The 15,698-nt window shown below is 41.1% G+C and overlaps 1 protein-coding gene across 1 annotated transcript in view; it reads left to right on the forward strand.

Annotated features, from left to right (window-relative positions):
- The first annotated feature begins 1,426 nt into the window (after nucleotides 1-1,426).
- The window catches only part of LOC145416690 (sacsin-like), a 34,772-nt gene continuing 20,500 nt past the window's right edge, over nucleotides 1,427-15,698 (forward strand). Inside the window, exons 1-3 of the mRNA XM_080285628.1 lie at nucleotides 1,427-1,477; nucleotides 12,780-12,863; nucleotides 13,561-13,639. Of these exons, the coding sequence (XP_080141754.1) occupies nucleotides 1,427-1,477; nucleotides 12,780-12,863; nucleotides 13,561-13,639 (214 nt within the window). The remainder of the gene's footprint in view (nucleotides 1,478-12,779; nucleotides 12,864-13,560; nucleotides 13,640-15,698) is intronic.

Below are 15,698 nucleotides of genomic sequence, written 5' to 3' on the forward strand. Positions count from 1 at the left end.
AGTCCGTCAGGTGGTCATCTCCCACGGGCACAGGGACAGCACTGGTCCTGGCCACACTCTTCCAGGCAGCAAGACTCCTCCTGGGGGCTGCCTCTGTGGAGAGAAGCGGAGGAACATCCCTCTCAGCTAAAGGAGGGGTGAGCTGAGCAAGGGTCGTCCTCTGCCGGGGAAGTCACAGGGGGTGAGAGACTTTGGTGTTGGTGTCTCTCCCTCATGTGGCTAGAGGCCATCTCCGAGGTCCCGTGGGCAACAGGGGGAGGGTGGCTAGAGGCCGTCCCTTCCCTGTTGGTGTGGCTAAAGGCTGTCACCAGGGCCCAACTTCCTGACAGGACCATGGGTGAGGTGCGGCTGGAGGCCACCACATGACCATGGGTGCGGCTAGAGGTCTTCACCGGAGTCCTGCAAGGGGAGTGACGTGCATTCAAGGTGCAGGTGGATGCCGTCACTTGCCTGCTGGTGTGGCTGGAGGCCGTGATCGGTGTTCTACTCCTGGAGGCAGCTGCAGAAGGGGAGGGGACGTACCTTGCTCTCCCTGAGTGCGGCTGGAGGCCGTCATTGGTTTCTGCAGGAGACGGGGGGTTGGCAACACTTGAGCAGCTAGAGGCCATCTCTGTTATTATGTGGCTACAGGCCATAACTTGGCTCGTGCAGCTACAGGCCATCATGTTGTGTGTGCAGCTAGAGGCTGTCACTTGTTTTGTGCAGCTACAGGCTGTCACACTGTATGTGCGGCTACAGGCCGTCACAGGGGTGCTGCTAGGGACTGAATATTTAGCCCCACCCCAAACCTGTCGAGGGGCTGGTATGGTTGAAGGGTAATGTACTTGGACTATGACATTCCTGCTTGGTCCATTCCAGGGAATAAGAGCACAAGGTAGTCGGGGACATAGGTCCATACTGCCTTGGCAATGCTTGCACCCTCAGAGCCCCTCTGTGGTCGCGTCCTGGGGAGGTTGTCACCATGTCCCGGTGGTGCTCAATTGCCATGGTCAGTATTTCATTGATGAAGGTCGTGGCGGGGAGGGGAGGCGACCTTTTTGCGCAGAGCATGATGGAGAGATGCGGCAGTAGCATTTATGTAGAACATGACAGTCATTTTCACCACCTTCTCCACTTTCCACACTTCCTGGCACATCATATTCTTCTTCTGTAACAAGAGCGTCACTCTCATACACCTCTCCAGCCTCCTGAAGCACTTTCAGGTCCTTATCTGATGTGTCTGAGGGGGCAGGGGTGGGCGCACGTGACATGTCGCTCTCAGCATGATAACTCCCGCCATTTTCTGAGGCAGTTTCACCATTTTCAGCAAGAGAGAGACAGTATCATCCAGTACATGCACTATAGCACTGTCACTAAGTCTTTCCTCGCGTCCTTTGGGAGAAGCTTGGGTGGAGTGGAAGATGTAAGGAAGCTGCAGGCGGCAGGGATGGAATCGGACAAGGAAGCTCCTGAAGACATTGTACTACACCTGGCCAGGGTATGGGAGAGACTGACTCACACTCCAGTGTGGAGGCAGGAGTATGCCAACACTCTTCGGTGACCTGATAAATTAGTGGCCACTTCAAACAGTGGCGCAAAATCAAGTGTGGTTATAGCCATCACCTAGCATTCCCGATCCACAAACTTTGCCTCAGATATAACCATCACCCGTCACCTAGTGTAAGGGCCCTCCCTTCTTCTTCTTCTGCTATGTGTCTGTCTTGATTCCCCTCTCGTCAATCTCTCTTATCTCAAACTTCAGGGAATCCTCGACGAAGGTTGGCCTCTTACTAAATAAAAAGGGGTAATTGTGCAGTGCATGATCACTGTGAGGAGGTGATTATAAAGGAAACTCAAATTTGGGACTTACATTACTTACTAACACTAGAATGGTACAGTATAAAAATGAGAAAAATATACTGAGTACTAAGTACAACATCCACTTATCCTTAATATAGCACCATGAATCAGCCACTTATCCTTAGCATAGCACCATGAGTCATTCACTTATCCCTCCTTGCTTGGACCTGGTTCCCTAGGCTGTCCATGGCCTAGAAACCGTCCCTGACGACTCTGGGGGTCTAAATCTTGGTAACTCTTCTTCAACACTCGAACCCTCGAACCGTTCTTATAAATTCAATATTATACTTAGGAACAATCAGTCCTTAACCCACAGCATCCCGTCGACGTGAATTAACGTCCACACGTTTTGTCACTGCCAATCCCGTCGACGTACATAAATGCGAATCAATTGCGAGGTCCCTAATTTGCACAATTTTCAATTTTCGCCAGTGATTTTTGGTACGTATACACAGGACACCTTCTACAAGATGCCAGGCAGGGACAATGCCTTACCCAGCATAACCTCCTCCCCCCCCCCTGCATGCCATTGTCTCAGCAATTCACCTGTTATCAGTGACCTGGCCAGTAAAGCCATGTCATGCCACGATACGAAATTCAGGGCCAGAGTGATTCCCCAATCAATGACAATGTGGAGGACAAACTTTACATAGCATTAGAGGAAGAAACAGTCAGAAATGATGATCAGGTAATGTGGCAAAAAAAGGTCAGGTATGGTGATGAGTTAGTGAGTGAAACAATGCTTATAATGCCTATATTACTGTTTGAAAGCCAATATACTCTCGTACTACATATAAATTCGTACCAAATAAATAAATAAATACCGTTTATGAGTGGTGTGAAATAGTTACCCTCCCATAGAACTCGTTTTCTTTGGTGCTAGCCTGTTGGAAAATCCAGTCAGGTAAGGAGGTACTGTTACCTGGATTGAGAATTTTTTAAACCTCAGGTGGGCGATTTCTCTATGAATTTTCGATGTTTCTCACCAGAAGCGGAGGTTTGAGCAAAAAAAAAAAAAAAAAATTTCCAAAAATGGTCGGGAGTGGGTGGAGTCAGTGGTGGAAAAGTGGTCGGGATGGGGCGGGTTAATATTGCTTACTGTCTAACCAAAATTGGCTTTACTTTGGATAATTAGGACCATACATTGAGTATTCTTATCCTACTCCTTAGCTTAACTAGGTATTTCACAGTTAAGTGCATTTCTGTGTCATGATACATCACTGGTATTGGTGTAAGTACTGTAATTTAAATAAACGGGTTCCAGTCTTTGTTCCCTTATAAAACTGGGGGCCTCATCTGCATCACAAAAACCCCTGAGTGAAAAGAACAAGCTTTGTCTAGTTTGGGGATACTGGCATAATATTTTGACAGTATATACCATACATCACTGTCTCATTAGTTTATTTTACATAAATTTTGGTCACTGAGGATTAATCTTACCTCTAATATTCCAAGAAACAGCCAAGGCTCAAGCAGCCAGTCTTTAGTGCTTCCAGACAAAGAAAGCCACTCAAGGCCATCCAGACCGAAAACAACCAAATGCATAGTTCTTTCACACTCCATACTTGGTTTATACATTAGAAAAATTACAGATTCCTTAGTAACTCATGGCAATTTGTCAGATCACATTTTATCACAACCAGTGGCAAAATCTTCTTAGTTGCTAAGATAAAAAGGTAAACAATCCCATTCTCTTTCTTGTCAAGTGGGGCAACTAAAATATTTTTTCCTCTCACATACAGTAGTAGATTACAATGAGCATTTTGAACTTATTTCCTAATGACATCATTTAGGAACCAGCAACTAGGGAAAACAGTTACACTATGATTCTCAGAGGGATCTCAGTCATAATATCAGTGAAAAAAAACTTTGGGTCACGACACTAGGGGTTAATGTACTGGACTCTGGTAGCCTTTCTTCTGGCCCTTACATCTCATGGGAAGTAAAATGGGATTTGCTGTTACTGTTTTACTCATATTTTAAGTTTTAAATGAAATTATGGAATATACAGTTAATTCACGATATGTTTGGTGGAGATATTTGTCATTTTGCACCAACTTCCCATGGTTCAGTGGCAAAGCAAACCATACACCACGGCTTGGCATCCTTTCTTCTTCTTCGTCGTGCCTCGTGCCATAATTTCAGAGCTAACCTCTAGTTACAGCACAGCGTTCAAGATATTGAGATGGCAAGACACATATATAAAGTGAGCAGATCATAGGGAAGCAAAGTCCTATTTTAACTTGTGTAATACATGTACATGGTAAGTCTGTTCTCCGCAGTGCTTTCACTGGACTTTAGGAAGATATTCAGGGTCGTATCTTAAGTAACAATGGAAATGTCCTGACACATCCATAGCGACTTACTCTGCACTTGACACTTCAGTACACTCTTAACCCGCCTCGTCCCGACCGATTTTCCACCACTGACTCCCCCCAAACCCGACCAATTTTGGAAAAAAAAATTTTGGCTCAAACCTTCGTTTTTGGTGAGAAACATCGAAAATTCATAGAGAAATCACTCACCTGAGGTTTAAAATACTTGATACAGGTAGCAGTACTCCTTACCTTACTGGGTTTTCTATCAGGCTGGCTCCAAATAAAACGAGTTCTATGGGAGGGTAACTATTCCACACCACTCATAAATGATATTATTTATTTGGTACAAATTTATATGTAGTACGAGAGTATATTGGTTTTCACACAATAAGGCAATATAAGCATTGTTTCACTCACCAAACACATCCACATACCTTACCTTTTTTTGGCGACATTATGTGATCATCATATCTGACTGTTTCTTCCTCTAATGCAACATAAACTTTGTCCTCCACATTGTCATCAATTGGGGGATAACTCTGGCCCTGAATTTCGTACCATGGCATGACATGTCTTTACTCTGGTAACAGGTGAACTGCCAAGACAATGGCGTGAGAGGGGGGGGAGGTCATGCAGGGTAAGACATTGTCCCTGCCTGGCATCTTGTAGAGGAAGGTGTTCCTTGTATACAGACCAAAAATCACCTGCGAAAATTGAAAATTGTGCAAATTAGGGACCTTGCAATAGATGCGCATTTATATACTTCAACGGGACCGACAGTGACAAAACGTGTGGACGTATATATACATCAGCGAGACGTGGCAGGTTAATGCAAACTGTATCAGTATCAAAATGATATGAACAATGTACAAGTGAATGTCAGTGCAATTTGCAAAACAAATCGTCCAGGAAGAAAAGTTACGAAGCTTTCAGTGCCTCCTAGAATACGACCCTCAGTTCCGTGACCATACCATATCAGAACAGACACTGAGATCTTCATACCACGTTTGTTCTAACCTGACAGAAATCCCTATACCCCTTTCAGCTTATTTGATGATCAGGTGTAGCCAAGGTAGATTGGGGGGCTGATTTTACTAGAAACCAAGGAGACTCATTTCTACCTCATGCAGTTACAGCTTAGTATTCAAGTTGAGGGAGTGGTCCAGTTCTGTCAGGTGAAAATAAAAGGATTATAGTTCATTTATTAAAATTCCTTGATTTTTGACATTTTACTTACTTAAATTTTTAGTCATGGTTGTAATTCCTGAGTAATCCATGAGTAATCAAGGTGCTGCAAAATTGGATTTATGTTGAATGTGGTGTGGCTGGTTGATCTGGAATAGAATACTGTTGTCTCCACCATGAAAGGGTTAATGAGGATCATTAACACTCTCAGTCTTCTAGGGCACATTCTGGGCTAGGTGAAATCTTTAAGCGGTAGCTATGAGAGAATACTGTACTCGTAATGTCTCGACCACAAATGGGTTATTAGTGACGATATAAACATTCAGGTTCCTATGACTCACTTGGCTGGTATTTGGTGAAACAATACTAGAGCTGCCCTACTATGAGTGGGTTAATGGTGGCAATATTAAGACTGACGATGCTAAGTCTCACCCCCAGACCGAAAAAAAAAAAAAAATCTGGTTCCTAACGTAAACACTTCTTAGTTTTCTTCACTATGTGGTGACGGTTGGGAATCTAAGCTAATCAAACCACTCCGAAACAAGAAGAACCACTTTGAGCAATGGTTCTTAAACATTTTTGGCCCCGATACTCCCACATTCAGCTCGAAGTCAACCAGATACCTCTCTCTAATATGATTCCTCTTTTCACTCTCAGTTTCTGGTTTGTATGGAAAAGAAACTGGCTAGTTAGTCTGAGTTACCATACACGATTTTTTTTTTTTCCAGGATGTTTTTCTGGATACCCCTCAGAACCCATTTTGATATCCCCATGGGGTATCTGGGCACTTCTTTAAGGACACCAGACTTGGAGAGTGCAACACCTGTCTTCACCAAGTGGGCCTAAGGGCCAAATATTTGACTTTGCCCTGTGACCTTGACTTTCGCTAGTTAACTTGCGAAATCAATTTGCATCATTCTTGCCAAACCCTTCACCCATCCACCAACATTGGTTCAGATCAGGCCAAAACCTTTGGAGTTGACTACCTACGGTCTTTAACCATTGATCTTCTCTGTGACGTTGACTTTTGACTGACTGCTCATGAAATCGAATCTCTCTATCCTTGTTTTAACCTGAAACCTTCCACAAAGTTCTCTACATCGGATAAAAGCCTTTGAAATTGACCTTGCCATTTGATCTTGACCCGTGACCTTTCTGTCTCAGCCCATCCACCAAATGTTATTCAGATGAGATCAATAGTTAGTTTTTTTGTTTTTTTTCCTACCCAGACACAAGTCGAACTTTGACTTTGCCCTTTGACTGACTGTGCTAAAAATTGAATTCCCTCATTCTTAACAGACCCCTAACTCTGCAACCAAGTTTAGTTCAGATCAAATATTGATTTAAATTTGCTTTGTGACATTTCCCCATCACTTTGACCTTTGATTGATTGTTCTCAAAGTCGAATTCTGTTTTCATCGCTTATCCTCAACCCTTCCACACAGTTTGGTCAATATCGGATAAAAACTTTAGGTTGTCTTTGTCCTATGACCTTGATCTTTGACCCATTGTTCTAAAAAAGGACAATAGAGTTTACCTCTTGGTTGACCCTTAGCCCTTCTACCAGGTTTGCTTAAAATCGGATAAATTTATTTGACATTTTGTTAACAATCACATACACGGGTCAAACTCTGCCTTTGCCCTCTGACCTTGACCTTTGGCCGGTTTTATCAAAATCAGAGCACTCCATTCTTGCCTTATCCTTAAGCCTTCTCTAACATTCTGTCAGTTGGATAAAACGTTTTTATTTTCCTTGGTGAAAGTGTGCCCTACACCAATGATCTTAACCTTTAGCTGTTTCTCAAAATAGCAGGTTTTACTCTTTGGGTTTATCTTTTTTCCACTATTTTCAAATTGGATATACAGTACAGTTTCTTTTGTAAGCGCACACACACACACACACACACACCGAGAGAGCAGACGAACGTCGACATTGCTCTATACCTGGCCAACTTGGCCAGCGGCATTACCTAAATAAGCATCTTCATATGAGTCAAGCTCTGTACAAGGTTAGACTAAATGGTGTTCTAATATAAAGAAGAAGAAGTTTTAAGTATGACTTTGTCAAACAGAAAAGTAAACAAGCAGCGCAAGAATGCGCACAGTCAGCTGATCGTTGTCCAGTCTACAATCTGCCCCAGGGAATGTAAGTAATATATGTGCTTTTAGTACTGCAAAATGACCACATACTTTAGTAAAGCAAATTTGGAAAAGAAAAGGGATAAAGGTAGAAAGCAGGATGATGATGATTACCAAGAACTGGTTGAAATGGAGACTCACAACAAACTGGTTGAACGTGTACACAGGTTAGAGATGGCTTTTCAAAATAAGATTGATGAAATTAAGAAACAGATGCACTTGCAAAAGGAAGAAATAGGAAAATTAGGAAAGGAAGTCAACAAGAAAGACACAACCATAAATGAGCTAACAGTTGAAGTGGGTATACTCAGGAGGAAAATTAGTGAAATGGCAAGTACTGTAGTCAACCACGAGAGTATTATGGAAGAGTTCAAAAATGATACAGTTAGGCAAGTAAGCAGTCTGATAGATCGGAGCAGTGATATTGAGAAGATAACACGGGTGAATGAAGCTGTGCAAAGCTACAAAAATGATGTGGAAACCACTTATGCTGAAATGGTGAAAGTAAAGAAAGACTTGGAAACAAGGGTGGAAGAAAAAAGCATTAAAAAGTGAAAAGAATAATCCAAAACAATCCTAAGTTAGTCAGAGATTCAGTAGATATTAACATATCTATAGTAATCACTGGTATAGAAGAGGAAGAAGTAAAAAACAAGATCTCAGGAGACAAAAAGAAGATGGCAAATGTAATGGGCATATTGAAAGAAGTATCAGAGGAAATCTGTAGTAAAGACATAGAGGAACACAAAAGGTTAGGGAAATACGAGAAAAGCAAGTCAAGACCCCTAAAGGTAACCTTCCGTCGAGAAAATACTAAAAAATGCAAAGAACCTTGTGGAAAAAAGAGTTAAAAAATGTATGGATAAAAAGATGCCTAACACAAGAGGAACTGGAATTACTGAAAGAGAAGAGGGAGGAAGCAAAAACAAAAAATGAGGGAAGATCAGAGGAGGAGAAGAATACATTTTTTTACAAAGTAATTGGATTGCAGGTACGAAAGTGGTACATGAACAGGCGGGAATAAAAAGGAGGAAGGTAGTAAACCAAATAATGACAAGTATGTAAACAAGATGATAAAGTTGATGTACTCAAATGTGGATGGAATGGTATCTAAATTATTAGAGATGAATGATTGTCAGAGAAAATGAAGCACATATAATATGCCTAACTGAAACCAAATTAACACCAAGGATATCGAATGACACCCTGAACTTAGTGGAATATAATATATAGAGAAGAGATAGGAACTTAAAAAAAAGGAGGAGGAATTATAATATTAACTAAGAAAAATCTAAAAGTCAAAGAAATAGAATTAGATATACCCTCACAAGTAGAACTGATTGCAGTAGAGATAAATACATCTGAAGGGAAAGTAATTGTAGCCAATTTGTACATGCCACCCAGATCAAACTCGTGGGAATGAGACGAATATGAGGACCTGGCGGAGAGTACAATTCAGAGTTTAAGAGCATTACTACATAAAATGGAAGAGAAATCGAAAAGAATTATACTAACTGGAGATTTTATAAATTGGAATACTCTAGATATAATAAGCCAAGAAAGCTGTTAGGACCAAAACTCCTGGAGGATCTTGTGCAAGAGTTTTTCCTAACGCAACATTGAAGGGAAAGCACCAGAAAAAGAGGACTCGATGTGCCCTTATTGCTAGATCTCATATTTACTAGGCAAGAAAACAATATTGACAGTTTAATATATCACCCTTCATTCGGCAAAAGCGACCATGCAGTACTAAATTGCAATTTCAGGATTGCATATATCATAGATAACAGCAATGAAAGTTACAAAAAGAGCCTAAACTATAAAAAGGAAAAGTATCATGACCTAAAGAAGTACTTCTTAGAAATTGCTTGGGAAAAGGAGCTTAGAGGACAAGATTTAAATGCTATATAAAAATTCTGTGAATTTTATGAAATAAGAGTCCAGAAGTACATCCCACAGCACAGAGAAGCAGAAAAGAAAATAAAGAAATTGTTCAATACAGAATGTAAAAAAAAACAAAAGAAAAAAGAGATTTGTTGTGGAATAGATACAGAAGACACAACAGGCAAGAAACGATTATACAAGAATAAGGAGGGAAGCCCCAAAACAGTTTGAGGAGGATATCATAAATAAAAGTAGTGATCAACCAAAGCTATTTTACAACTACATCAGAAGCAAAACCAAAGTAAAAGATAAAATGCAGTCCATTACGGACGATGAAATCACCTATACACAAGAGTAGGATATTTGTGAAGCACTAAACAAGAATTTCCAATCAGTTTTTACAGAGGAAAAAATTTTTGAGAGGGATTATGTGGAACATTCATGCCCACACATACTACCAGATATACAAACATCAGAAAAAGAAATACAAGAGGACCTAAGTAAATTAGACAAAGGAAAAGCGAATGGTCCTGATGAAATTTCATGTTGGGTGCTACGTGAATATGCAAAGGAGTTAAGTAAACCATTATTTTTAATTTTCAAGAAATCCTTGAGTCAAGGTAAACTACCTGATATTTGAAAAAAAGCAAACATTGTTCCCTTATTCAAGAAAGGGAATAGACAAAATCCACTTAACTACCGATCAGTATCACTAACCAGTGTTGTAAGCAAGGTATTAGAAAGCTTATAAGAAAAGCTTTGGTAAATCACCTAGTATAATAACAAAGACAGTTTGGTTTCAGAAAAGGAAAATCATGTGTTACTAATCTGTTGAGCTACTATAACGGAGTAACAGACACATTACAGGAAAGAGAAGGATGGATGGACAGTATCTATTTAGATTTCAAGAAAGCATTTGACACAGTACCACACCAAAGACTTTTATGGAAACTGTACCATCAAGGAGGAATTCGAGGCAAACTGTATTGTTGAATGCAAGATTTTCTCATGACAAGAAAAATGAGAACAGTACTAAGGGGAAATTACTCATCATGGAAAGAAGTGACTAGTGGAGTACCACAGGGCTCAGTGATGGCACCAATCATGTTTTTAGTGTATATAAATGATACAGACAGTAACACTGGAAATGAAAGCTATCTAAATATGTTTGCAGATGATGCAAAAATACAAAGGAGAATTACTAACACAGACTCTTGTAAAGAGCTACAAGAAGAATTAAATAAACTTCATGGATGGAGTAATACATGGTAAATGGAATTCAGTGTTGACAAGTGTCATGTAATCAAGTTTGGTAAAAGTGGAAAAAGACCTGATTGGGATTATAAGTTAGGAAATAAAACCCTACACACGTCAGAAAGAGAGAAGGACCTAGGTGTTATCGTCAATAACAGACTATCTCCGGCTGACCACATCAGTGAGAAGGTACACAACATGTATACACTGCTTGCAAATATGAGAATAGCGTTTACATACATAAATGAAGACATGCTAAGAAAGATAATAACATCATTCGTCAGACCAAGCCTGGAGTACGCATCAGCAGACTGGAGTCCTCGTCTCAAAAAACACATAGACAAGATTGAAAAAGTTCAAAGGGCCGCTACAAGATGGGTACCAAGCTTAAGGGATCTAAGATACGAAGAAAGACTAAATAAACTGAATCTACCAGCACTACAGGAGAGAAGGAAAAGAGGTGACATGATTTTGCTATATACTGTAAGTGCATATCAGGGAAGGAGAAAATAGACATAAATGATTACTTAACGTATGGGGAAGCATCAGCATGAGGACACTACAAAAAACTGCATGAAAAGAGAGGTGATAAAGACGTAAGGAAATTTAGTTTCCCAAATAGAGCAATTGATCAGTGGAATGCACTACCGAATGAAATAGTGTGTGCCAAAACAATTCACAAATTTAAGGATATGTACGATAAGTATGGTTTAAGACACGGGACAGTACGAGCTTGACTCATTCCTGTAAAGATACAATTAGGTAAGAACAATTAGGTAAGAACACACACACACACACACACACACACACACACACACACACACACACACACACACATCGCTCTAAACATAACACCCATTCTGGCTTTGCGATCGCAGGTGTAATTATCTATATTGCTAGATGCCCTAATCTCTGGAAGGGGGGGAGAGGTGACCTCTAACCAATCGCCTGCATGTCACCCTGTCTTCCACCATCAGGCTGCTCACCCAACTCACACCACCCGCATTCATATACCTCCTCATTCAGTCCCTCCACTTCTTCTAGTCAGTCTCTAGTTATCCATTTTCTACATGGCTATACGATCTCGGGGTACTTGTAATTCCAGCACATCCACTTTAACGCCATAATACACCGAATCTCCTTACTTGTCTGTCTGCCTCTCCACGTTACTTTACACGCTTCTCTCAGGTAATTCCGTTCATTCCTCTTGATTTGTGATCATCCAGCAAAATTGAAGCTTCACTTCCATGCGTTAGAGTTGGGTAGGGGTCACAGTACTCTCGTGCAACGACTTGTTTACTTATATGCTTATCTTCTAGTTCCTTGTCACTGCCCTCAGCGTACTTTATCTGCATCCTTCCTTCCCTTCGTACCCTTCCTTGCATTTCATCCTCCAAACTCTCGTTTTTGCTCTTTACAATGCCTAACTGCTTGAAGGCCGCTCTCGGTCTCCGTCAATTAACTGAGAAATACCAAGTAAATGAGAAGAATACAACAGTAGTTTGATGATGTTAATATTTTGAATATTATGCCACCTTTATAATCATTCTTGCTGCGAAATTATTATTCAGCTGAAGCGAGTAGCTTGGTGTTTTGGGGCCGAGAAGTGGACCACCAAACAACTTTGGGACATTGATGTGCTGTGATACTTCAGGCTTCCGCCAACACACAGGCGAAGTTTTTTTTACCGTCCGCCAACAAAAATATTTTTCCAGCATATATTGCAAGCACGATTGCATAATGTGACTTTTGGTATTTAGATTTGTCTTGAATCCACGGTCATACTTAAAAAAAAAAAAAAAAAAAAAAACTAGGAGAGCAAAATATTTCAGTTTCAGGACTTCCCAGCCCAGGTTTTAGGTAGGGAGAGTCACGGGCAGTGTTGGAATGCACGGCGAAAGTTTGTATTTATTATTTTTTTTTTTTCACGTAAGAAAACGAAATTTTGCAGTGGTATACGTCTTCTACCCAAACTAGATTTTGGCAGGATGGAACGCCGAGGGGGGGTCCTGGGGAATGCTAGTATGCATAGCCATAGTTTTTACTTCTTTTTCCCCTAGAAGGAAATTTTGTACTCAAACTCTTTACCGTATCCAGCACTGTGGGACCTCCGGGTGCAGCCCATAGGCAGCCAACACAGAGTACTGTATATTCCCACAGGCAGCCAACACAGAGTACTACTGTATACTCCCACAGGCAGCCAACACAGAGTACTACTGTATACTCCCACAGGCAGCCAACACAGTACTGTATACTGTAGAGCACATAAAAGAACACTTAAAAAAAAACTTTGATGCTCGTTTTCAGGAAATGGGAGTTTTTTTTATCTTTTATTTTTTATTTTTTATTCAAATGGGCATATCGCCTTTAATTACGGACCAAATGTCGCATACGAGGTCTCACTTCAAAGGAGAAACCTGGGAGAAGAAATTGATCCATGGAATTTTTCCTGGGTGATGTAGATTTCTCATACTACTATTCATTCTTAGATCTGTTTAAAAAAAAAAAAAGTGCATCAGAAAAAAAATATTTACAGTCACAATAGTCGCAGCAGTAGAGAAAGATCCACGGATCATAATCAGGCAATCAGTCTATAGCGTAAGATTAAAAAGATGGCCACGTTCCTTGGATAGTTTATCTAGAATGCAGCCTTGAAAATCATTTAAAAAAAAAGTGTACAAAAGCTCAAATAAATAATTTACCGGGTATGTACATATTAGTTTAAAAGAGTGTCAGAGCACATGTTAACAATGATTCCAGCTTTAAGACAAATGTTCCCACTCCATAAAAAAGAAAAAAAAAAAGTTGTCCTGCAAGATTCATCAGTAGTAGTAACAGATGTAGTACAGTAACCCTAGTCTGTGGCTAAGCAGACCCATCAACCTTGGCTAAGCAGACCCATCAACCGCAGTCAAGCAATCGCTCCTATGTTTCCTTGCAGCAGACAACGCCTCGCCATAGCGAGGTGCGGGGAGCCGGGCAGAGTGTGGAGGATTTGTTCCTGAATGGACGCGGCATTTGTACAGGCGTTAATACAGTCATAGCACAATATGTAATAGTTATAGGTATTATATAATCATAGCACAATATGTAACACTAGCGCAATATGTAGCAGAGAGGTAGCTATGTCTAGGGCATCAGCAAATGAATCAAACATTCCGTGCCTCTACACGATCAAGAATGCATGATGTATCTCAACACACGTTGTTGTCAAACACACTCACGGAAGCCAGTTAGCTCACGTGACGGAAGCGTGCCAGACGCTTTACACACATACATACACACACTTGTCAGGTAACAGGAAGCCAGGTAGTAATATAATCAGATGTGGGAGCCAGAAGGAATAGGAGATCGGTAGGAGGCAGAAGGAGATTGGAGAGGAGATTAGCTCTGACAGTCAGTGGGGTCACATCACTCCGTCCGTCGCAGGGGTAGGCAGTGAGCAATATAACTGAACAATATAACTGTGTCACAATATGTGTCACAATGACACCTCTTAAGCCCAGAGTGGCTTTATCTCACCTTCACTTACGATACAATCTCCATGCTATCCAACGCTTCACGACTTTATATTGGTAGCAGCCCGCATTACAGGTGACAGACGTGCATCTCCTAAGCTACGACTGTTATGTACATTTGACAGCAGGAGAACTCTACGATCCTCTGCAATATCCATTTATTGACACTGGTGGCACCTACCTACCTGCCAACCTGCAGTACATACCTATCAGTCTACCTATCGACATTTGTATCTCCACCCACTGAAAGAGGTACCATAGTAAGCTCCACATCACCCCGTTGTTTGGTTATGTGGTTATCATCCAGCGTTATTAATGGTTTCCTGGGCTACAAGAAACCATTAGGCTTATTACTCAGAGCTCAGTGTCGAGTCACCTAAAAAGCAGCACTAAACCGAGTGGGTGGATGGCGGGTGCCTCCCCACTCACCCCTATTAGTAATTGTATTAGTACGGGCGACCTCTGATCCCTCCGGCTCGAAAAGTCTCATCTGAGCAGAATAATATTTGTGTATAATGAACAAAGGCTGGAAAAAAAAAAAAAAAAAAGTCATTGGCAGGAGGGGTTCACCCATTGAATCCGGTATCGTAGTTTTTATTTTCATTGTTACTGCTTCCAGACAGTTTTATTTAAATTAGCAAACCCATCTCGCACTGAAAGGGTTAATAATGAAGGCAACATCTAAATTCTCCAGTTTGAAATATCTCTCCAGAGCTGAATAATATCGACTGGCGGGAGCAGTAATAAAATATAAAATGCGTCACCGGAGTGAAGTGGTTTGGAATCAGTAATTGTAAGGCATTAGTAGTAGTAGCAGTAGTAGTAGTAACTGTTACATCCCCAGGCTCATCTGAACGTGGATTGCGGGCTTAAGTTGCCCTCCTTCTGCGGTCCATCATTCTTCTTTTGCGGGATAGGGCATTAGTAAGAAGTGTTTGAGTAACCAGGCAGTGTTGCCGCTTGTATATATCGGTTATTGCCACAGGATGCGCCCCTCCAGCACCGTAAACCACCTGTAGAAGGGGTTAATAGGGCATGGTTTTGTGTCACCGTAAGCCACCTGTAAAACAGCTAAGTAGGGCATGGTATTGTGATATGCGTGCATCAGTTTGTTTTTCTCTGACGGAACTGAATCGCTCCCCTATATTAAAAATTTTATCGTGGTTGCATGAATTTCGATGAGCCTTTGTTACCAAGTAGGAAAGTATCTCCTTGGTTACTACAGTTCATTCACTTTAACTAAGAGGAGATTGTTGTTCTTTTGCAGCTTATTTCAAGTAGCTCAGTGGCAGAGAATATCAATGCTATGGCTCTACATCCTCTCCATGGCAGTTCTTTGTGTCTAATAACATATTCTGGTGATAATCTGTTCCTACAACAAAGCATTCAAGATGGAGAGATGGCAAATGTAAGCCAAGTTAGAGTAAAAAGGCTTTCGAGAAAATATGACTACATGGAAGGGGTTAAGGATACTGAATTGCAACAATAGCTCTATAGTGTCTCTCTCTCTCTCTCTCTCTCTCTCTCAATTTCCAGGTGTGGCCCTCCTCCTGTTGTGCAA

The sequence above is a fragment of the Coenobita brevimanus genome, chromosome 107, assembly GCF_032717465.1.
Source record: "Coenobita brevimanus isolate Jiangsu-jjx chromosome 107, ASM3271746v2, whole genome shotgun sequence".
Lineage (NCBI taxonomy): Eukaryota > Metazoa > Arthropoda > Malacostraca > Decapoda > Coenobitidae > Coenobita > Coenobita brevimanus.